At 34.5% G+C, this 23251-nt stretch overlaps 2 protein-coding genes across 2 annotated transcripts; both read left to right on the top strand.

Annotated features, from left to right (window-relative positions):
* Positions 1-221: 221 nt before the first annotated feature.
* LOC131044014 (bark storage protein A-like) lies at positions 222-11000 on the top strand. Its single transcript, XM_059214497.1, has 4 exons — positions 222-441; positions 528-595; positions 1007-1162; positions 10953-11000. The coding sequence occupies exons 1-4, from the start codon at positions 222-224 to the stop codon at positions 10998-11000; spliced, it is 492 nt and encodes a 163-aa protein (XP_059070480.1).
* A 1688-nt stretch (positions 11001-12688) lies between these two features.
* On the top strand, positions 12689-20398 carry LOC131044015 (bark storage protein A-like). Its single transcript, XM_057977279.1, has 6 exons — positions 12689-12809; positions 12896-12963; positions 13417-13572; positions 19581-19820; positions 19927-20106; positions 20198-20398. The coding sequence occupies exons 1-6, from the start codon at positions 12713-12715 to the stop codon at positions 20396-20398; spliced, it is 942 nt and encodes a 313-aa protein (XP_057833262.1). The 5' UTR covers positions 12689-12712.
* The last annotated feature ends 2853 nt before the right edge of the window (positions 20399-23251 follow it).

Genomic DNA, 23251 nt, shown 5'->3' with positions numbered 1-23251 from the left:
TTATATTTTATTTTCATTTGACATATTAGTTTTTTTTTTATAAAACTTTTTAAAAAATTAAAGTAAAATAAATCTTCAAATATATCACATTTCAAAGTGGGGACAACTACCCACCCCAAATAACACCTAATTCTAGGTAGTTTAATAAAAGCCCTTCATACCTTCTACTACCCACACCCCAAATCTCTCTTTGAATCACGAGTTTGCTTTGTGATTTCAGTATGGCTCTGAAGTTGGTGCATATTCAAGTGCTCCTGCTAATTTTCATGGCCATTGTATGTAATGCAGAGCACTCGGCAAAGGTTCTTGGCCATGTTAATATAATTAACAGTGATGGCCCTTACATGGGCTTGGTTGTTCCCAATACTTTTGAAATGGAGCCCCTACTACAACCCCCAAATTTTATAGTCAATGAAAACGTCTCCTACGTAGATCTTTCTGGTAATTTTCTTGCCTGCTCTTTCTTACATGGAACTATTTTTAGACTTATATAAAACTTTATTACATCTACACTTGTTGCTCTGCAGGAAGGACATTCCATGTAGGAGCTATTGCAGATCAGAAGGTCATTGTCGTCATGAAAGGGATGGGAATGGTAATTGCATTGAAAAAGTCTGATGTTTAATGGGTTATGTCATGTGCCCAAAAAGATAATGAGGACTGGAAATGTTAGGAATTGAATTTAGCTTTTTATATATATATATAAAGTAAAACCCACAAATATAAAGGTCATTTAAACATCTTATGGCAAAAGAAAATAAGATTTTATTGTTGATTCTTGATAAAAGTTTATATTGCCAATCTGAAAAATAGGTTTTTCTCTTCTAAGCTTTGCATAGCGATGGAGATCATCTAGTTAATGTTTAAATGTAAGCTAATTGGTAAAATAAAATCAGTCCTTATCCTTTAATCAAAGCAATTTTCGAATTATCAATAAGAGTAGCAGGCCTTAAGTAACTCCAACTCACAGCACACAGCCCACTAATGTTGGTATTTGGATGTACAGATGAATGCAGCAATAACCACCCAGCTTCTCTTTAGTTTCTTCAACATAAATGGAGTTGTGCACTATGGAATTGCTGGAAATGGAAACTCTGACCATCATATTGGTGATGTTACTATTCCACTGCAATGGGCTCATACTGGCCTATGGAATTGGCAGGTTATATTAAATTTCATACAATTTTTAATATATTTTCATCTTGGTAATAGAAATATATCTTATCGAATTAGTAGGATGATAAATAGCTGTATTTTTATAAAAAAAAAACTGATTTAAAATAGGTGCATAATAGGATAGCTTTGGTGTGTTGATATATGCATAGACCAAATTGGGATTTTATATTTATTGATGAGTTTTTTCTTAAATAATAATATTTGTTTGGTTTTTTGATCTTAGATTTCATATATTAGTGATAAATGTTCAATATTTTATTTTTCTAATAATAAAATTTAATTTTTTTAGATTTATATTTATCTTATATATCAAAATGGTGGATATCAAAAAATTACAAGGATACAAATTAGAATTTTGCTTCATACATCTCACTAGATATTGATTCTTTCATTTCTATATGTATGTTGAATATAATCTTACTTCCAAGTGGTTTATTTTATATATCTATTTAAATGATATGTATTAATATATGCTGGATCAGTGTTGTATACTTTATATCTCTAATCTAAATGAGGTCAATAGTCTGAATGGGATCAACCTCATGATGCATTCTATTTTGGAATTTTTTTAGGAATATTTTACAGAATTGTTTATTTTTTAAAGAATTTATGCTCGTATAGTATGAATACATATACAATTGATTAGATGTGGGGCCATACACTCTCCTCAATATTACACTTTATGCACACACCATGAAATGTTTCAATACTTAAATTACTTGCAAACTGATCCTTTTGCTTTGTAATTTGGTATTTTTTGTTTTTCATGACACATAATAAGAAAAACTTACTAGGCTATTAGTCATGTCCTCTCTTCCTTTCCCCTTTCCTATAATGTCCATTTTGTCTTGATATTGGGGTAGTAAGATTCTAAAGGCATAGGGGGCTTGGCACATCTTGTCTCTTTGATATCTTGGTCAAAGTTTTCAATACAAACATTTGTACTTTACCATGACTATGCTATGTCTTATAATATCGCTAAAGTTGGGGCTAAATGTAGCATCCTAAATTGTACTCACCTACAATTTTTTCCTCGCTTTGGTGTTTTGTCTTCCAAGGCCTTTTTTCAATAGTGATTCTGCTCACACCACCCATCTACTTCACATTTTCATCAATTTCCTAGCTTAGCCCCTAGTTTGGAGTCTTTATTTCTAAGACCAAGATGTACCACATCCTAGTCCTAAAATAGGAGCAAGGCATATATTCCCCGAGCCTCTTAAATAAGCCCCAAATTGGTTTCCTCTAACGGCCATCTTTGGTGAGTGATAAATCTAGCCCCATGTCACCCTATTATGGAAATTCAATTTGATTTTTTGACAAGAAAGTATAAAATGAGGTCTGCCCCTTTCATTTTAACCCTAATTCAATTCCTAATCAATTCAAAAAGGTAAAATTGAGATCCTAAATTGAAGTGAGAAAGCAATAAATTTTTCATCAAGCATTAGAGAAAAATTGAAGCCAAGATTAAAGCATTGGAGATGACATTCATGATCTATGTTTTATGAAGACAACCTACATGAAACCCTAATTACCTGGTGGAGTCAAACAAAACTTCATTAAGGTATATCATTAGTGTTTTGAGCATTTTCAGCCTTTCCCTCTAAAGGAAAGCATTTTACTATAGTATTTTATTTATATTTATCAATTCAATATAATGGTTAATTCCAAAACCAATGGTTGACCTAAGGCGAACCCCAATCCCAACATATGTCCCCTTTTCTCTATGTGAAGGAAAATGTATAGAGTTGTAATCAAGAGGATCAATAGAATTAATAGAGATGAATAGGTTCATCTTTCAACAATGATAAATTTGGAGGACCATGGTAAATTGATACTACCTTGTTCAGAAAAATCAACACAAATTTTTGGGAACATAGTCGAAACATATTATTTTTCTCATATACATAGGTTGTCGGCTTCACATGACATCTGAAGCTTACCTTTTTCCTCATATTACTTCAATAGTTCACTATCTTACCCTAATATTCAACAATTCAATTCAATTCAATTTAGGAAGGAAAAAGCCCCTATCAAAAGGAGCATAGAATCTGATCAAAATCTTGGTCTTTCAAGGCTAGATCTATTATATTCCATCTCCTCACCAATGTGATGGTTAATTAGGTCACTTAGAGGTTTTATTATCTTAATTTAACCCTAACCATAATTTTCACCATTACAATATGATACAAATGTGTTAGTTTGGTTGTATAATATTTTTTAGGCATTTTCAAGCTTGAATTTTATTCCATTCTATAATTCAATATTGTACTTGATTGAAGGAAAAGTAGTCAATGTGTAGCTAATTAGGGATTTGAGTATCTCCATAGGTTTTAGGTATCCTTTTGGGAGTATTATTTTTTCTTGTAATTATACTTGTTCATTTGAGTATTGGGCTATATTTAATCATTCTATTCTATGACTCAATATTGTACTTCATTGAAGGAAAATTAGTCAATGTGTAGCTAATTAGGGTTGTGAGTATGTCCATAGGTTTTAGGTATGCTTTTCAGAGTGATATTTTCTCCCCTAATTATACTTGTTCATTTTATTATTAGGTTATATTTAATTAACTAGAGGTTGTACAATATTTCAAGCTTTTTTAAAATTTTATTTTCCTTATAAAATAAGAAACTTACTTGTTTCCTAGTAGATTGTTAAAATATGTGTTTTTTACTTGATGGCTAATTTTATAACTTTAATGTTCCATGTCTATTTACCCTAGATTATTTATGTGGATGCAAGCTATTTCCTTATTGAAATTCCATCTTTATATATTACATATCATTGAATATAGGTTAATTTACTTTTTATTTTCAAGACTCAAATTTGTAAATTCTACAAAATAAGGCAAAAATTTAATTGAACATACAAATTAATCATCGGATTGTCATACATATGAAATTAATACATATAAATTTAGTACCTTTTGAAGAAACAATAAGCATAATCAAATGATTGTAGATTTACATGATGAGTATCAAATTACATAAATGATATATTGATTCATTCTAATGTATCATGATCTCCTTACATTGCTTAAAGGTCGCTTTATACACCCATCAAATTATTCATAGCCACTCTATGGGAAACAAATTCCCATTGACTAACTATCAGAAACTAACTATATATTTATTACACTATCTAAACTATCTTAAAACTAATGTAATATGTAAACATTACCCCCTTATTACATTAATCCAAACAAGAGCTGAACATTGCAAGGGTTTTGAACCAAACCCTTCTCGAGAATTTGATGAAGTGCCTTCACCAATCCTCCTTGATCACCCAAGAAACACTGAAGTGACTACATCAGTGGATCTCCTAACTATAGAACCTACAACTATTTGCACAACATGAGAGAACATAAAAGTGTACCCATCCTCCATGCACAATGAGACACATTTTCTCTGAAATTTCACATCTCCTTCGAGTGTGACTAATGCCTCCTCTAGTGCTACATATGAGATGCCTTTTCTTTGAAAGTACACATCTCTTCCGAGTGTGTCTAACATATCCTCGAGTGCTCTGCAAACAATCCCTCTTCTATTACACAAATAGTCAACCAAACATTTGCACATGAGACACATTACCTCTAAAAATCCACATCTCCTTTGAGGGTGTCTAATGCCTCCTTAAGTGCTTAACATATCATCAACCAATTGTGAATACACCAAGTGCACCCACCAGAAATCTTGCCCCCACCTTGCTCCTTGAAGGGACGTGAAAAGCCAACCTCCTCTTTTCTTCAAAGAAACATAATGTCAAGGCCCCTCTTTTTTTCAAAGAAAAATATAAAAAAGATGTTTCTCATATAGTCAATCATCCGTAAGTGAGAACCTAACTTGGGATGATAAAAGACCTCCTACCTCCATTATCTCAACCTTTGATAAGACTTCGTTACACTCTATCCATTTGACATCACACATATATTTTTTGAAATAAATGTCAAATATATCTAGAATGGTCTTAGCCATGAAATATATGATCATATATAAAAATATTGATTTCAACTAATGATAACCCCTTACAAATAATTTCCTATACAAATTTAAATCCCCTCAAATTTTGACATGTAATCTAAATTAAGCTCTTACTCTCCTTATTTCTCCAATTGCAAAAATAAAGCCCACGCCTTTTCACAAAATAACTATCTCTAACTAGAATTTAGGTTAAACCAAGATTCGAGCAAAATATGTCATTCATTTTTTTCTTCTTTTTGCAAAGAATAATTCAAGCATACCTTTAGAAATGTGACCTCTAGACTTCAAATTTCTAACGTGTATCAAAGAAATTATTGTTCACTTATGTCCAAGAAATAGTTGCGTACTACTTTGACGACAGTGGCATCCAACATTAAAATTGGAGCTCTAATCATAGTCTATACATCTTACACTATGTCATTTCTTGTAATCAATCTCTTTATTTATCACAGCAGACCTCCCATATTCCTCTTTCCTTCAAATGCTTTTCCATAAAAATGAATGATTTTTCCTTTCTTGGGGCATCTCATTGTGGCAATGTACTTGTTTTGTAGATATATGCTACCTTATAGGAGTTGCTCCCAATAATACGTATGTAGTCACTTAAATGTGGGGGCATACACTTATCTCAATATTACTCTTTATCCACATCCCATGACATGTTTTAATACTCAAATTACTTTGCAAACTGATCTTTTTGCATTTAAATTTGGTTTTCATGACTCAAAGTAAGCAAACCTTATTAGGCTAGTAGTCATGTCCTCTCTTTCTTTACCCTTTCCTATAATGTCTCTTTTGTCTTGATATTAGGTACTAAGATTCTAAAGTTGTTGGGGGCTTGACACATCTTGTCTCTTTTATATCTTCATGAAAGTTTTCAATACAAACCTTTGTACTTTACCATGAGTATGCTAAGTCTCATACTCTCGCTAAAGTTGGGGCTAAATGTAGCATCCTAAATTGTACTTGCTTACAATTTTGTCCTTACTTATGCCTCACTTTGGTGTTTTGTCTTCTAAGGCCTTATTGCAATACTAATTCTACTCACACCACCCATCTACTTCTTATTTTCATCAATTTTCTAGCTTAGCCCCTAGTTTGGAGTCTTGATTTCCAAGACCAAGATATACCATGTCTTGGTTCCAAATCAAGACCAAGATGTACCATGCCTTGGTCCTAAATTAGGACCAAGGTGTATATGCCATGGACTTCTTAAATAAGCCCCAAATTGCCCCCCTCTAATAGTCATTTTTGGTGAGCGAGAAAACTAACCCCATGTCACCCTGTTGTGGAAATTCAATTTGATTTTTTGACAAACATGTATAAAACGAAGTCTACCTCTCTCATTTTAACCCTAATTTAATTCCTAATCAAGTCAAAAAGGTAAAATTGAGATCCTAAATTGAAGTGAGTAAGCAAATAGTCTTTCATCAAGCATTGGAGTAGAAGTGAAGTCAAGATTCAAGCATTGCAAATGACATTCATGATCTATGTTTTTTGAAGACAACCTACATGAAACCCTAATTACCTAGTGGAGAGATACAAAGCTTCATTAAGGTATATCATTAGTGTTTCAAGGATTTTCAGCCTTTCCCTCAAAAAGAAAGCATTTTACTATAGTCTTTCATTTACATTTATCAATTCAATTTCATGGTTAATTCCAAAACCAGGGTTTGACCTAAGGCAAACCCCCATTCCCAACATATGTCCCCTTTTCTTTATGTGAAGGAACTTGTATGAGCTATAATCAGGAGGATCAATATAATTCATAGAGATGAACATGTTCAGCTTCCAACAATGATAAATTTGGAGGACCATGGCGAATTGCTACTACATGGTTCAAAAAAATCAGCCCGAATTTTTGGTAACATAGCCGAAATATATTATTTTTCTCATATATAGGCTAGTGGCTTCACACAAAATCTGAATCTTATCATTTCTATCATATTACTTCAATAGTTCACTATCTTGCCCTAATATTCAACAATTCAATTCAATTCAATTTAGGAAGGACAAAACCCCTATCAAAAGGAGTCTAGAATCTCATCAAAATCTTGGTATTTCAATGTTAGATCTATTATATTCCATCTCCTCCCTCTTCTACTACACAAATCACCAACCAAACATTTTCACATGAGACACATTTCCTTCGAAAGACCACATCTCTTTTGAGTGTGTCTAATGCCTCCTTAAGTGATCAACAAATCTATTGACCACATGTGAATACACCAAGTGCACCCACAAGAAATCTTTCTCCCCCTTGCTCCTTGAAGGGACACATAATGCCAGGCCCCCTCTTTTCTTCAAAGACACATAATGTCAAGCCCCGTCTTTTCTTCAAAGACAAAAATATAAAGGATGCTTATCATGCAGTTAATCATCCCTAAGCGAGAAGCTAGCTTGAGATGATAAAAGACCTCCTACCTCCATTGTCTCCAACCTCCGATAAGACTTTGTTACACTCTATCCATTTGATATTACACGTATGTTTTTGGAAGAAACGTCAAATATATCTGTAATGGTCTTAGCCATGAAATATATGATCATATGTAAAAGTATTGATTTCACCTGATGATAACCCCTTACAAATAATTTCTTATGCAAACTTAAATCCCCTCAAATTTTGACATGTAATCCAAATTAAGCTCTTACTCTCCTCGTTTCTCCAATTACAAAAATAAGGCCGACACCTTTTAACAAAATAACTATCTCCAACAAGAAGTTAGGTTGAACCAATATTCCGCCAAAATATGTCATTCATTTCTTCTTCTCTATGCAAAGATTAATTCAGACATACCTTTAGAAATGTCCCCTCCAAACTACAGATTTCTAACGTGTACGTCCAAGAAATAGTTGCGTATTACTCTCACGACAATGGCAGCCAACATTAAAATTGGAGCGCTAATCACAGTCTATACATCTTCCACTATGTTGTTCCTCGTAATCAAGCTCTTTATTTATCGCAACACTCCTCCCATATTCTTCTTTCCTTCAAATGCTTTTCCATAAAAAATAAATGCGTCCTTCATAGACTGGCATTTGCACTTGCAAGCACAGAAACATTTTCAGAATAACACAAAAGCGGCTAAAAACTCTAGAGGAAAAGGAATCTGTCCCTCAATGTGAGTGCATTTCCTATATGTCTACAGTCTGATACCTCTTTTCTGGTGTGACTCTGCAGATCTTACACTCACGTTCCTTGCTTCTCCATGCTTGTATTGTTGAGTTTCACATCATCAATTTACAAGAGGAGATCGGAGCATGCAGGAATTTGATGGGCTTTTCTACTGCTCATTGGGTAGATACACGAAGTTTAGTGTTTCTCTCCAGCAACTGGAATAGACCACCTCTTCACAAGGTCTTCTATCGAGAATCAAATGTCGCTTCTTCGACGTGAATGATCATGTGCAGCAAATTTGCACACTTTTCATTGCTGCTAAACAAATCCTTTGCAACTGACTGTCAGTCAACAAATCAGCACTTCAAAGTTCTTCATCGCACAACAACAGAACTAGTTGATGCTCTGATACCAAATGAAGAAACAATAAGCACAATCAAATGATTACAGATTTACATGATGAGTATCAAATTTCAGAAATGATATATTGATTCATTCCAATGTAACATGATCGATTTACATTGCTTAACAATGGCGTTATAAAGCCATCAAATTATTCACAACTGCTCTACAAGAAGTAACTTCCCATTTATTTATTAAACTATCTAAACTATCTTAAAACTAATGTAATACGCAACACCGTTTAGTGTGAATACTCTTTACCTTGCTATATAGCTCATTTCTTAAACAATAGAAATATTAGAAGTTGTTTCCAATTATATCCAAGAGGAGTGTTCATAGGAGTTTGTCCCACAAGTACGTATGAAGTATAATTTGGAATTGTCAAAAATATTAGGGATATATAAGTTATATTTTATTTTAATTTATCTTTGTATTTTTCTTTAGGTGAAGATGTATATTCTTAATTATTATAAACTAACAATTTGAGGTTCAATGATAAGATTAGGAGTTCTACAGCAATGCTTAGGGTATAGGTTATATTTAAAATTATCATATTTGAATATATTTTGTTTATATTTTTTTATAAATAAATCTTAGGAACACCCTTCCTTGATTCAACACATCTTAAATAAGCAGATCTACCTAATATCATACATTGGCTCTTGCATATCCTTATCTAATCATAAGTTTCAAGTTAGTCATCCTAAGTTTGCATCCCCTAAGGCTTAGTTGTTTATTTTCTTTAAGATTTAAGGAACATAAAACATTGAGAACCAATATATATAAATCTATGAAATAAGAATGATATTATTATTACTTATTTTGTTTTATTTTCTAGCATGTCCAAGTTAGATATTACCCATCCATAATAGAAAAGATCATGGATTAATATAGGAACTAAAGGGTGAGCATGTTGCTAGAATGTAATTTGGGTGGGAGAAAGTACCATCACGAAAATGTTCCAAGTATTTTTTCTTTTATTTCAGCCATAGGTGAATTCATAAATATAGGCTACTCTTTGATTCCATGTTGGTAAGGTGCATTCCTATTCTAATTCATCTAGGATTTCCATAATAGTATATATGGCATCTTCTAGAGAATGATACTATATATTTAGTGTTCTTTGTACTATGAATGACATTTGCAAACAAATTGTTATAATAAAAGAAACACTAATCTAGATATCTATGGAGTAGGTTGAGAGTATGAGAAAGAGGTTACAAAATTATTCCTATTTCATTATTATTGATCCTTAATATAAATTACATCCTTATAAGGATATGTTTAAGTGACAAGATAATAAAGGAGTAGTGAACTAATGGAGGATGAGTTTTTCTCCAAGATAGAGGATGATGGATCTAGATAATTCCAAATAGATAATGCAAAAGATATAAATAAAAAGGAGGGAGCCAGGAGAAAAAGATAAGGCTCCCATGATAGGTAGAAACAATATTAGGTTTATCATGTTTTAAAACATTAAATCTACTTGACCTTATAGACTAGCAATGGAGTTTGTGTTATGTCATTCTTTCTACTTCATGCCAACTAGTATTACTTAGAACATGTACTTTGTAAATCACACTTAAGTCATTTTAATAAAAGGATACATATATGTTGTAAGTTATCTCACAAATTGTCAATATAAAATAATTATCTCACATGCATAAGATGGTAACAATTGTCTTTAGCTATATTCTACATATTCTTGTGATTAATTAATTCAAAGATATCTTGACATATTTTTAATTTGAGTGTAGGTTCTATTAGAGGTTGTCCCTTTGAAATGGTATTGTGAAGATACTCAGATATTTATCTTTTTCTCATTTCCACAATATTTAAATGTATTAAACTTGTTTTACCTTCCATTGCAAGTTAAGTTTATCTATTACCTATTATACAAAGAATCAATAGAAATCATAGATATTAATCAATCATCTGGACTACTTTATATTATATTTTTTATTGTTCACTTTCAATACTTTATATCTTTTTCACATGTGTCCATTATGTGATGTTCATAAATTTTATAATCAATAAAATAATATTCAGTAGTTCTCATTCATCTTTCAAGGAATTATCAATAATTTTAGTTGTAGACAAATGTTATTTGCCATGCAAGTTGAAATTTTTTATTATAAGAAACAAGAGTTGAATAGACTCCTAATCATTATCATTATCGAGGACAATATTGTTCATATCACACAAACCCAATATTTTTCAACTTGCAAGATCTATATCTTAGTGCCAATAATACTGTGTTTATTATCAATTTGCAGGCTACGACTACTGACATTAATGGCCTTAAACTACTTGGCGACAAATAAATAAAACAACCAGTTTTTGAAAAAACAATTAGATCGGGTTCAAAATATCAAATTGAAAGGGCATTCCTCCACTGTTGAAAGAAATTTGGTGAATCTTTTGCAGTTCAACTTGTCCAATTCTATTCTATTTTTAATAAGATAATCTTATCAATCCTTTCTTCTTTGTTATTAACGTAAGCGACTGAAGATGGTTCCATGCATTACATGTTTTTCTCTTTTGGATAAGAACAGCGGCAATGAATTTTTCAAGGAGAACTAACACAGATTTTATAATTCCATTGAATCGACATTTGGTACTGTACATAAGGTGGGCTTTTCGGTTTTTAAAAAAACCTAATTTGAGAAGGGGAAATGCATGTTTAAACATTGAAGAATTCACAAAAATGTGTTTTATCTGAATTGTGAAGGATTTATATTAATGTGTTTTTAAGTGGGAAGATAAATGTTAAAATTTTTAATTTGTAAAATGTTTATAATTTGAAAATTAGTGAAAGTCAATGGGCCCTTGGTCTACTCGTGAAGTTGAATGGCTTGCCCTAAGCGAATTTGAGGGAATGGATACCCTCAGTCCTTGGCTCCTGAATTATCTTTTATATATATATATATATATATATATTTTGATTTGATCTCTTTTCACTTTAATTCATGAAGGCCCTGGCTGGGCTAGCAGCTCATGGATCAAATAATAAATAATTGGTAACCAATGAACAAATCATCACTCTAACTAATTGTGATCAGCTAATTGAAATATTTTTTTATATATTTTTTGATTTGGATCTCTTTTCACTTTTCTTTTAAAAGAAAAAATTTGTAAATTAAAATGGAACATCTTCTAAGATTTTTGAGTCATGCATATTAAAACAAATGGAGCATGTTATTAATCATAAGATGTTGTAATTGAAGAGAGGAGAGATGTTGAAATTTTTAGTAGCTAAAATATTGTTTAAGAAGATGCATGTAACAATTTTTTAATAATTGAAATTTATCTACACTATTAATTTGAAGTTTTTTATTATTATAAACGGGTCAAAGAGCAATACAAAAAAAAAGCGCTATCCAGTCCAGAACCAACGACAAAACAACTTCAGAAACAAGGGTCAAGCCCACACACACAAAAAAAAATAGAAATAGCAAAAACCTAAAACACACTAAACTAGAGATTGCATCAGCTCAAATTTTTTTTGGATCAAACTCTTGTTGAACCTCTAAACTACATTTAAATATTTAAATGTATTAGTTTTTAGGGTACAAAACTAATTGGAAACCTAACTTAATTTCAAAACCAAAAATTGAACCTTTGTGAGAAACCTAACCAAATTCTGCTTATTTTATCCTTATATACATACATAAATACATAAATTTTTAATGTTTTAGATTAAAAACATTATATTTTATTTTCATTTGACGTATTAGTTTATTTTTGTATTAAAGTAAAATAAATCTTCAAATATATCACATTTCAAAGTGGGGACAACTACCCACCCCAAATAACACCTAATTCTGGATAGTTTAATAAAAGCCCTTCATACCTTCTACTACCCACACCCCAAATCTCTCTTTGAATCACGAGTTTGCTTTGTGATTTCAGTATGGCTCTGAAGTTGGTGCATATTCAAGTGCTCCTGCTAATTTTCATGGCCATTGTATGTAATGCAGAGCATTCGGCAAAGGTTCTTGGCCATGTTAATATAATTAACAGTGATGGCCCTTACATGGGCTTGGTTGTTCCCAACACTTTTGAAATGGAGCCCCTACTACAACACCCAAATTTTATAGTCAATGAAAACGTTTCCTACGTAGATCTTTCTGGTAATTTTCTTGCCTGCTCTTTCTTACATGGAACTATTTTTAGACTTATATAAAACTTTATTACATCTACACTTGTTGCTCTGCAGGAAGGAGATTCCATGTAGGAGCTATTGCAGATCAGAAGGTCATTGTCGTCATGACAGGGATGGGAATGGTAATTGCATTGAAAAAGTCTGATGTTTAATGGGTTATGTCATGTGCCCAAAAAGATAATGAGGACTGGAAATGTTAGAAATTGAATTTTTCTCTGTTTAGCTTTTATATATATATATAAAAAGTAAAACCCAGAAATATAAAGGTCATTTAAACATCTTATGGTAAAAGAAAATAAGATTTTATTCTTGATTCTTGATAAAAGTTTATACTGCCAATCTGAAAAGTTTCAGATAAATGTTGTTTGAAATATAGTGTTTTCTCTTCTTAGCTTTGTATAGCGATGGAGATCATCTATTTAATGTTTAAATGTAAGCTAATTGATAAAATAAAATCAGTCCTTATCCTTTAACCAAAGGATAAGGAATCTTAGAGTTATCAATAAGAGTAGCAGGCCTTAAGTAACTCCAACTGACAGCACATAGCCCACTAATGTTGGTATTTGGATGTACAGATGAATGCAGCAATAACCACCCAGCTTCTCTTTAGTTTCTTCAACATAAATGGAGTTGTGCACTATGGAATTGCTGGAAATGGAAACTCTGACCATCATATTGGTGATGTTACTATTCCACTGCAATGGGCTCATACTGGCCTATGGAATTGGCAGGTTATATTAAATTTCATACAATTTTTAATATATTTTCATCTGGGTAATAGAAATATATCTCATCGAATTAGTAGGATGATAAATAGCTGTATTTTTATAAATAAAAAAACTGATTTAAAATAGGTGCATAATATTAGTGATAAATGTTCAATATTAGTGATAAATGTTCAATATTTTATTTTTCTAATTATAAAATGTAATTTTTTTAGATTTATATTTATCTTATATATCAAAATGGTGGATATCAAAAAATTACAAGGATACAAATTAGAATTTTGCTTCATACATCTCACTAGATATTGATTCTTTCATTTCTATATGTACCTTGAATATAATCTTACTTCCAAGTTGTTTATTTTATGTATCTATTTAAATGATATGTACTAATATATGCTGGATCAGTGTTGTATGCTTTATATCTCTAATCTAAATGAGGTCAATAGTCTGAATGGGATCAACCTCATGATGCATTCTATTTTGGAATTTTTTTTAGGAATATTTTACAGAATTGTTTATTTTTTAAAGAATTTATGCTTGTATAGTATGAATTCATGTAATATATAAAATTGTTTTCCATATGATTATTTATTGCCATGTGCTTAATTCTGAAATAAAAGAGAGATTCATTACTGTATAGAAAACCAGCTGAATTTTCATATAATTCATTACTGTATTAAAGAATGACTAAATTTTTATAATAGTAAAATCTTTTACTATAAATTTTCTAATTTAAATGAATTTTCCTAAAAGAAAATACTGCTCCATTACCCATATTAATGAAATTCTTTTTGCTGGGATGGCGTTTCGCGGAGCTCTGGTGCGAGCTAGGGCCCGCGTGCCCTAGCTTGTTTTGCCTGCATTCTGCGCGCGCCGGTGGCTACTTTCTGCTCGCGGGGGGGGTTTTCTGTGTTCGCAGGGGTCTGGAGGGGGTTGGACAGGGGTTTGATCTCCTCTCTTCTACGACTGGGCGTTTTTCTGGCCGCCGTCTGGTGCGAGGGTCTCTTGGACGGGGGGCTCGAGGTCGCTTGGGCATTTGGGCCGACTGCCTTGCCTCTTTCCTTATTTTGTTAGGTTCTTGGGCTCTTTTTTCCATGGAGAATCAGGGCCTTGCTTCTTCCCTAGATTTGGAGATGGTAGATCCATCCTCTTTGATGCATGCCAGTAACAAGGATCGGACTGAGTTTCCCCCTTCTGGGGAGGGTACCTCCTCGTCAAAAGGGTCTTTTCGAATTAAAAAAGTTAATGGATGTTTGGAGAGATCGGAAGATAGACCAGTTTTGGTTATTCAACCTGAGCAGGTTTTAGAAGATGTTGATTACTGGGGCAAGCATGCTCTTATATGCAAATTTTTGGGCCTTCGTCTCTCTCTTCCTGTGTTGGAGTCCTGGGCACGTCGGGTTTGGAACCCTGAAGGAGATATGGAGATTCTTTTAGCGGCTAATAACTACTTCCTGGTTATTTTTTCAAGCATAGCAGACAGGAATAGGGCTTTTGAGGGTGGCCCTTATTTCTTTAACCAAGTTGGGCTCTTTATCAAGCCTTGGCATATGGGCTTCAACTCTGCGGAAGAGATCCCGTCGTGGGTGCCTGTGTGGGTTCGTTTGCCGAGGCTTCCGTTGGAATTTTGGAGGGAAGATATCCTCCACTCAATCTCTTTACTTCTTGGGAAACCTGTTGGATCGGCTTCACAGACTCAAGATCATAAGGTAATCTCCTTTGCTCGCATTTGTGTTGAAGTTGATTTGAATAATCCATTACCAGACTCTATGGAAATTTGCATGGGTTCTTCCTCCTGGATTCAGCAGCTAGATTACGAAACCCTCCCATTCAGATGCAAAATTTGCCATGAATATGGTCATCTTCATCGCAGATGCCCCAGATTGAATTCTTCCCCCTTGCCTGCCTCTGAACCTCCTAGGTTGAACAAGGGGAAAGCTCCAGTGTCTGATGGGCCTATTGATAAGGAGGGATTTACCCCGGTTAAATCTTGTAACAAAGGCAAAGGCAAGAAGAGACCTTGGATGGACTGACAGAATGATGACACATTTAACAGGTTTGAGGTTCTGGATAGCGTAGTCCAAGAAGATGGTATTCCAACTGAGCTTTCTTCTGGGGTTAAGGGTCAAGTAGAGAATCAAGAGGTGGTTGCAAGGAAGGAGGAGCCGATTCTATCGTCAGGGGTTCAACAGGTTTGTCAACCAGCTTTGGACTTGCTCTCTCATGTTCAGAATATTGGTGGCCTCTAGGAGTCACAGATTACGGTGGGTAATGCTAGCTTGGCTCCTTGTCCGGAAGTTTTGAAGGCATCCGCGGATCCTGTGAAGGGTGCTAAGGCTCCTCCTGCCTTAGGCTTGCATCAAAAATATTTTAAAAAGGGGCCTCTAGATAAACAGTCAAGGAGTGGAAGGAAGACTGATCAAGAGAAGGTCAAGATTATGGGGGATACTTTGGTTGAGTCTGGGTCTGTGAAACCCATTGATTCCCACTTCTCCCACCCCCCTAAATGATAGTTTTATCTTGGAATGTAAGGGGGTTGAACAACATCCCCAGACAAAAGGCTATTCGCAGATTAATCGAGTCTCAGGCTCCAGATGTGGTATTCATTTAGGAAACCAAGCTTACAGTGGATGGTTTGAATAATTGTGCTCTGCGTATCTGGCCCCAAGGCTACTGGCAGGGGGTGGGGGCGTTGGGCAGTTCTGGGGGGGTGGCTTGCTTTTGGAACCCGAGGAAAGTCTCCCCCTTATGGTGGGTCTCTAGTCAGTCTTCTATCTCTATGGTTGCCTCCATTTTCAAAACTGGCGAAAGATGTCTTTTCTCCAATATTTATGCTCCTACTGATCTTCTAGGTAAGACACACCTTTGGGATCATATCAATTTTGTCCGTTCTCTGGACCCGTTTCTCCCATGGATTTTGGCTGGTGACTTTAATGCTGTTATTAGTATGGATGAAAAATGGGGAGGGTTAGCTAGGCTTGATACTTCCTCTCTTTTGCTCAGAGATAATATTGGTCTCCTTAACCTTGTTGACGTGAAGCCAATCAATGGAGCTTTTACTTGGAATAATAGGCGATGTGGTGATGAGGCTATCTCAGAACGGCTTGATAGATTTTTGGTTTCCTATTATTGGATGAGTAGCAGGTGGACTACCAGTTCTGATATCCTGGATTGGAGGGGATCTAATCACTGGCCTATCAAGCTTTGTGTCTCCTCTTATGGGGTCACCAAAAATCCGTCCTTCAAATTTCAGTTGATGTGGTTACGGGATCACTCTCTTCGGGATCTGGTGCTGGATTGGTGGTACGAAGGGCTTCCTGCCCATGGGAGGGCCATGTACACTTTTAGCAAACGGCTCCAATATGTGAAGTATAGGCTTAAGAGGTGGAATAAACAATGTTTTGGGAATCTGCATGCTCAGAAACTTGCTGCTCAGTCCAAGCTGGATAGTGTCACTCGTCAGATTCGAGACCATGGGTTGTCCTCTGACCTTTTGAATGCTGAGTCCTTGGCCCTTAAGGGCTTAGAAGAGTGGGAGCTTCAGGAGGAGATTTTCTGGAAGCAAAAATCTCGTATTGATTGGCTTCAGGAGGGGGATAGGAACACATCTTTCTTCCATAATTCGGTCAAGGCCTGTAGGCAGGGGAGCTCCTTTTCCATGCTTGTCTCGAGTGATGGGTCCCAACTCTCGTCCTGTGGTGAAATTTTGAGGGAAGCTGTCAACTATTTTTCTAATCTTTTTACTAGGGAGGATATTGCTGCTAGATCGGAGGAGAGGGCTATCTTGGATTCTATTCCTTTCTTGGTCTCAGATGAGACGAATGAGGCTCTTTTGGGTCCAATACTACTGCTTGAATTGGAGAAGGTTGTGTTTAGTATGAAAAAAGGCAAAGCTCCTGGCCCAGATGGGTTTCCAATTGAGTTCTTCCAGGAATTTTGGGAAATAATAAAGTTTGATCTCCTTGAGGTGGTTCAGGAATCCCTTAGGAACAAACAAATGCTTAAGTCTCTGAATTCTACTTTTCTAGCTCTCATACCTAAGAAGGAGGGGGCTAATCGGAGTCTGTCTGTAGGCTGAAGCATGCTGGGGGCCTTGGCCTTAGGTCTGTGGCTCTTATGGTTTCGGCTTTGGCGGCTAAGCTGTACTGGAGATGGTGCAACAACCAGGATCAAGAGTGGGCCAAGATTCTTTCTTTCAAGTATGTTCCTGGGGTTGAGAGTCAGGAAGTGCCGCGGATTGCTCTGTTGGGCAAAGGTTCTTGCATATGGGATATTCTTAAGAAGGGAGCTCAGCTTGTTAGGAATGGTCTCTTCTGGATCTGTAATAATGGATCTGATGCTCTTTTTTGGTTGGACTCTTGGGATGGTCACCCTCCCATCCTATCTAGTTTCCCTCAGCTTCTGCCTCTTTTCCAGATGTTCTCTGATGCTGGGTGGATTAAGGTGGAGCATTTTAAAACTGTTAAGCGTATTGGTCATCTGGAGATGTCTTGCTGGAAGGATCTGCAAGAGTGGCCTGTGGGCGGTTCTGAGGAGGATCGGGCAGCTTTGTGTAAGGTCTTGGAGGGCAGGCTTTGCAGCTCTCTGAAGGAGAGGGACAAATTGGCTTGGAGTCCTAGCCCAAAAGGTAATTATACTGTTGCTCAAGGCTATGCTGTGCTTGATAGGAATTTACATGGTCCTGTTGAGGTGCCTTGGTGGAGAAAGGTCTGGAACAACTTTTCTTGGCCCAAGTGTAACTTCTTTTTATGGTTCGTTGCCCAGAGGAAATGTCTCACTTGGGAGAACCTTTGTAAAAGGGGGTTTCAGGGACCTTCCATTTGTGTTCTTTGTTTGAGCAGTGAAAAATGTTCTTCCCACTTGTTCTTCCACTGCCCCTACTCTTGTGAGATTTGGCACAGATGGTGGGAGGCTTGGCATCATGGTTGCATTCATGCTTCCTCTCTTATTGAGTTTTGGGAGAGTCTGGGAAGGCCTCCCACAAAGACTCCTTTTCTTCAGGTGGCCTGGTTCATTGGGCCTGGTTTCATTCTTTGGAACCTTTGGCTGGAAAGGAACCGTAGAGTTTTTTGTGATTCCAGATTGGATAGTGGTCAACTGTGGACAAAGATTATGAGTAGGCTTCAGGAGACTATTCATGCTAAATGTGATATGTCCGTAAGTATTGATCCTGGGGATGTTGCGGTTGTGCGAGATCTGAGCTTGGGTGTTAATAGTAGGGGTTGCTCTGCTAATATTATGCCCCGTCGTGTCAAGAAACGGGTCTGTCATGATGGGAGATGGGCACCTCCTCCTAATGGGGTCCTGAAGATTAATACGGATGGATCTTCTCGGGGGAATCCTGGGCATGCTGGTATTGGGGGTATTGGTAGAAGTAAAGATGGTGATGTTGTTTTTTGCTTCTCTGTCTACAAAGGGCTTTACTCTAATAACCAGATGGAGGCCCTGGCTATTAAGACTACTGTTGAGTGGGGTTGCTCTCTTGGCTGGAGGAGGATTATCTGTGAGTCTGACTCTCAGATTGTTGTGGATATGTTGAACAACTAGAGGTTGGATGGTGTTAGTTGGCATTTAGCTTTGATGGTCAGACAGATTTTAAGTGTTTGTAGCTCCTTGGAATCTGTCTCTTTCTGTCACATCCCTAGAGAATGGAATACCGTGGCTGACTGCTTGGCGAAGTGGGCCTCGGAGAAAGGGGATGGTTGGGATATCAGTGGTAGGGGTGAGTTACCTTCTGATTATCGAGGGATTTTGGAGAGAGCTTTATTGGAAGACAGGACTATGTAGTGTTGTTGTTTGGTTTGTTGGTTGTTCTCCTTTTTACTGAGCCTTTGGCTTCTGCCTTGTATCTTGATTTGGATTGAATAAATTTTATCCCTTTTTTTTTTTTTTCAAAAAAAAAAAATGAAATTCTTTTTGCTTAAAAATATATTTCTATTATTTATAAAGTGAAAATTCCTTTACCATTAGACCACCTTAGGTTATACTGAAATGTTACTTTTATTGAACAGAGATATGGACAAGGAGAGGACGATGAACTTCCCTTGGAATCCAATGGAGACTACACTCGTGATATTGGGTATATTCATTTTGCCAACTACAGTACAGAAGAAGGCATTGATAATCTTTTAAATAATGTTTGGTACAACCCAGACGAGATTTTCCCTGAGAGTGGCACTCCAGAAGTTAGAGAACACGCGTTTTGGGTCAATGTATCCGAAACATATTATAACCTTGCAGACCAGCTAGAGGTAATTCAATCATATTATGTTATTCCTTACTCGCCAAGACAATAAGTTATACATATGGTTTCTAATTAACTTTGTATTTGTATTATAACTCTGGAACAATAAACAGAATATAACATTAGAGTCCTGCATCAACTCTACAACCTGCTTGTCAACCACACCAAAGATTGTGAAAGTGGAGAGAGGATGCAGTGCCAGCATTTTTGTTGATAATGCTGCTTACAGAAACTTTCTTCATGAAAAATTCGATTGCACTCCCATCGATATGGAGAGTGCAGCTGTAGCACTGGTAATAATATATGTTATAATGGTTTGTAATGTATTTATATAGTTACCTGATCATAGTATCTTATGGTTTTTTCTTTCTCTTTGATTTGCAGGTTAGCCTGAGTATGGGGAAGCCATTTATAATAATCAGATCCCTCTCTGATCTGGCAGGTGGATCAAGTACAGAAAATGAAGCTACTATTTTCCTCAACTTGGCAAGCAAAAATGCTGTGATTGTTGTCACTGAATTCTTCAATCTGCTTTTATCCTTAGCTGATAAACCCACAAATGGTTTAGGAGTATATAATATGTGATTTGATGGGGATTCACAAGCTAGTTAAATAAGAAGCTATAATAATAGATAACTAGAAGGACCATAGCTTCGGTATCTTTACAAAAGCTTAAATTACTAAGTTGATGTAGATAGTTTTTCAAATATTGAGTGAATAATAATTATTATTATTAAGTGTTAAGCTTTAATCATAAGTTCAAAGATGATATACTGTCTTAAAGGATTAATAGTTTGAAATAATTTTTCTTTTTATCAAAGCATGAATAGATCTTTCAAGGTCATTTTTAATATCGACAACGGGGCAAGTGAAACAGCCAAATGTGAGTTCATGGAATGTCTTCCTGTAGTTATCCTTTACCCTAAATCATTGTTCAAGTTAAATTTTAAAATTAAAATTGATAAGATCAAAATAAAAATGTCTCTTAAATATAAAGTTGTTTATCATTACATTTCGATTATGAGTTCCTTTTGGTGGTGTGACTTAATCTAATTATATATCAATGAATGGCTCATTACTATTATTAATATAATTATAAATGTATGGATAAAAATAAAAATCAATGAACAGTTTATTTATATAAAGTTGATTTAAAAAACAATTATTAGATCTTTTAAATTAAACGTCCTTTCAGGTTTTATACTATTTGTTCATATTTTTATGTATAATTATGCATACCCTTGTATTTATTCTATATATCCATTCCCTATTTCGAGAGTAGCATTCACATGTCCTAAGTCAACCCCACAATGTGTGGGATCAAACTTACACCATGTAGAATTGCCCTAAAATTGAAAAATTTAAAATTTAAATATTTGCTCTCTCATCTATTCCACTACCTATTATGAACCAACTTGATACACATTTGTGCCATTACTTGCTATATCTTAACATTTAAAAGCATTCCATATGTATCCTTTATCATCAAATTATTGATTGAAAATATTACACATATCAAAAAGCATCTTATATAAATCTTTTGATTTGAAGAGAAAAAAGGAAACCTTAATCTATACTTATCATTCTAACTCATTTAAATGATGGAAGAGCCATGTCTCCACTAATCTACAAGAGGAATCTAGTCTATTCAAGGAGGTCAACTTAAGAGAATACTAACCTTCCAATTTGACAATCTCTCCATGGTGTTTTAAAGTACCATGTCTTTAATGGTCAACAAAGAACAATAGATTAGAAACTAGAAAAATATAGTTAATAAGTTCATATTGTGGGTCCTAAGAAAAAGCATATGCATTAAAGAAAACCATAAATGGACCCACCACAAATTTGATAGTTTTCTAATTCTAAGATGAAGTATAAATAGATGATCTATTTGTTGAACACACCACATGAATAAGAGGGGGTTGGGTGGTAAATCATTTAGAACCTCAAAACACTCTATTTATCATCTTTTGGATTTTATGGTATAAGAAATTTATTTGTTTCCTAATAGATTTTTAAAGTTGTTGCTTTAATTTTAATACTTTTATTATTTAATGTTCATTTAACCTACTTTATTTATGTTGATGCAAACTAGTTCTTTATTGTTATCATCTTTATTTATTATATTTCATTGAATTACATGTTAATTTACTCTTTATTTTTAAGACAACCATTTCGATAATTCAAGATAAAGATATAATGCTAATAGAACATATAGCTTATTCATCACATCATCAAACATATAAAACTAAGCATATCAATTTATACTTTGTAGTGTTAGCCATTTTTACATCTTTACATAATGCATTGAATCAATTATACTACATCTTAAGATATCCATTTCTAGTGTTATCCAAGTAGAATATACTTAGTAGTTGTACTTGCAAGTATCTATGGAATTATAGCTCTTGAATAATAATTATCATTTGTTTGCATACATAACGCTAATATATTTTGTGTTAGATGCATATTCTTGATAATTATTAAATATAAATTTGAACTTAATGAGAAGATTTGAAGTGCCACAATGCTTAGGGTATGGTTTAGATTTAAGGATTATCTTGTTTGAATTTAATATCTTTAATTTTCCTATAAATTGACCTCCAGTATATCCCCCCTCCCCCACCCTTGACCTCACAAACCCTAAAGAAGGTGATGTTACCCCTTTCATACATTGGCTTCTTTATGTCCTTACAGGAACATACAAATTTGATAACCAATAGTGATCAATCTTTGAATATGAAATCTTTTTTTGTAAGGGGCTTTGTATTATGAAAAGTCGTAGAATAGAACATGAAGCTTGAATTAGACATATTTTCTTTTGTTTTCTACATGCCCTAGCTAAACATTGCCAATTCATAAGAGGGATTATCTTATATTAGATTAGGAATTCAAAGGTGGGTATGTTCCTAGAGTGTGATTTGGCTAAGAGAAAGTGCTACTCTTATAGTGCCATCATGAAAATTTTCTACATGTTTGTTCTTTTTATTTCAACCATATAGGAATTCATAAACATACAAATTACTCTTAGATTCTATGAGCATGATAAGGTGCATTCATATTCTAATTCATCTAGGATTTGCATACTATTATTCATGGCATCTTCTTACGAGTTGTACTAGATATTTAATGTTTTTATACTGAGTGTGACATTTGGAAAATTGTTAGCATAAATGAAATGTCACTCTATATATTTATGGTGTAGGTTGAGAATATGAGAGAAGAGGTGACAAAACTAACTCCCGATTTTGTATATATTGATTCCTAATATAAATTCATGCTTTCAAGAATGTGTTTAATGAGGTTGTGTAATCAATAGCTAATAAGATTACCAAACTTGGGAAGGATATAGAAGAAGGGGGATTCATTTAGGATTAGAATCAAAATAACTTGAGATCTAAATAATATTCAAGGAAGTGGAGAGATTATAAAGGGATG

The sequence above is a fragment of the Cryptomeria japonica genome, chromosome 11 (assembly GCF_030272615.1).
Source record: "Cryptomeria japonica chromosome 11, Sugi_1.0, whole genome shotgun sequence".
Classification (NCBI taxonomy): domain Eukaryota; kingdom Viridiplantae; phylum Streptophyta; class Pinopsida; order Cupressales; family Cupressaceae; genus Cryptomeria; species Cryptomeria japonica.
The sequence above is the reverse complement of the archived record's forward strand: the minus strand, read 5'-3'. Positions and strand labels throughout refer to the sequence as shown.

Excerpts from the sequence above, each read along its gene's own strand:
- LOC131044014 (XM_059214497.1), top strand. The coding sequence starts at position 222 with ATGGCTCTGAAGTTGGTGCATATTCAAGTGCTCCTGCTAATTTTCATG. Across the intron at positions 442-527 it reads CTCCTACGTAGATCTTTCTG|GAAGGACATTCCATGTAGGA; the intron begins GTAATTTTCTTG and ends GTTGCTCTGCAG. Across the intron at positions 1,163-10,952 it reads CTGGCCTATGGAATTGGCAG|GCTACGACTACTGACATTAA; the intron begins GTTATATTAAAT and ends ATCAATTTGCAG.
- LOC131044015 (XM_057977279.1), top strand. The coding sequence starts at position 12,713 with ATGGGCTTGGTTGTTCCCAACACTTTTGAAATGGAGCCCCTACTACAA. Across the intron at positions 13,573-19,580 it reads CTGGCCTATGGAATTGGCAG|AGATATGGACAAGGAGAGGA; the intron begins GTTATATTAAAT and ends TTTATTGAACAG. Across the intron at positions 19,821-19,926 it reads ACCTTGCAGACCAGCTAGAG|AATATAACATTAGAGTCCTG; the intron begins GTAATTCAATCA and ends AACAATAAACAG.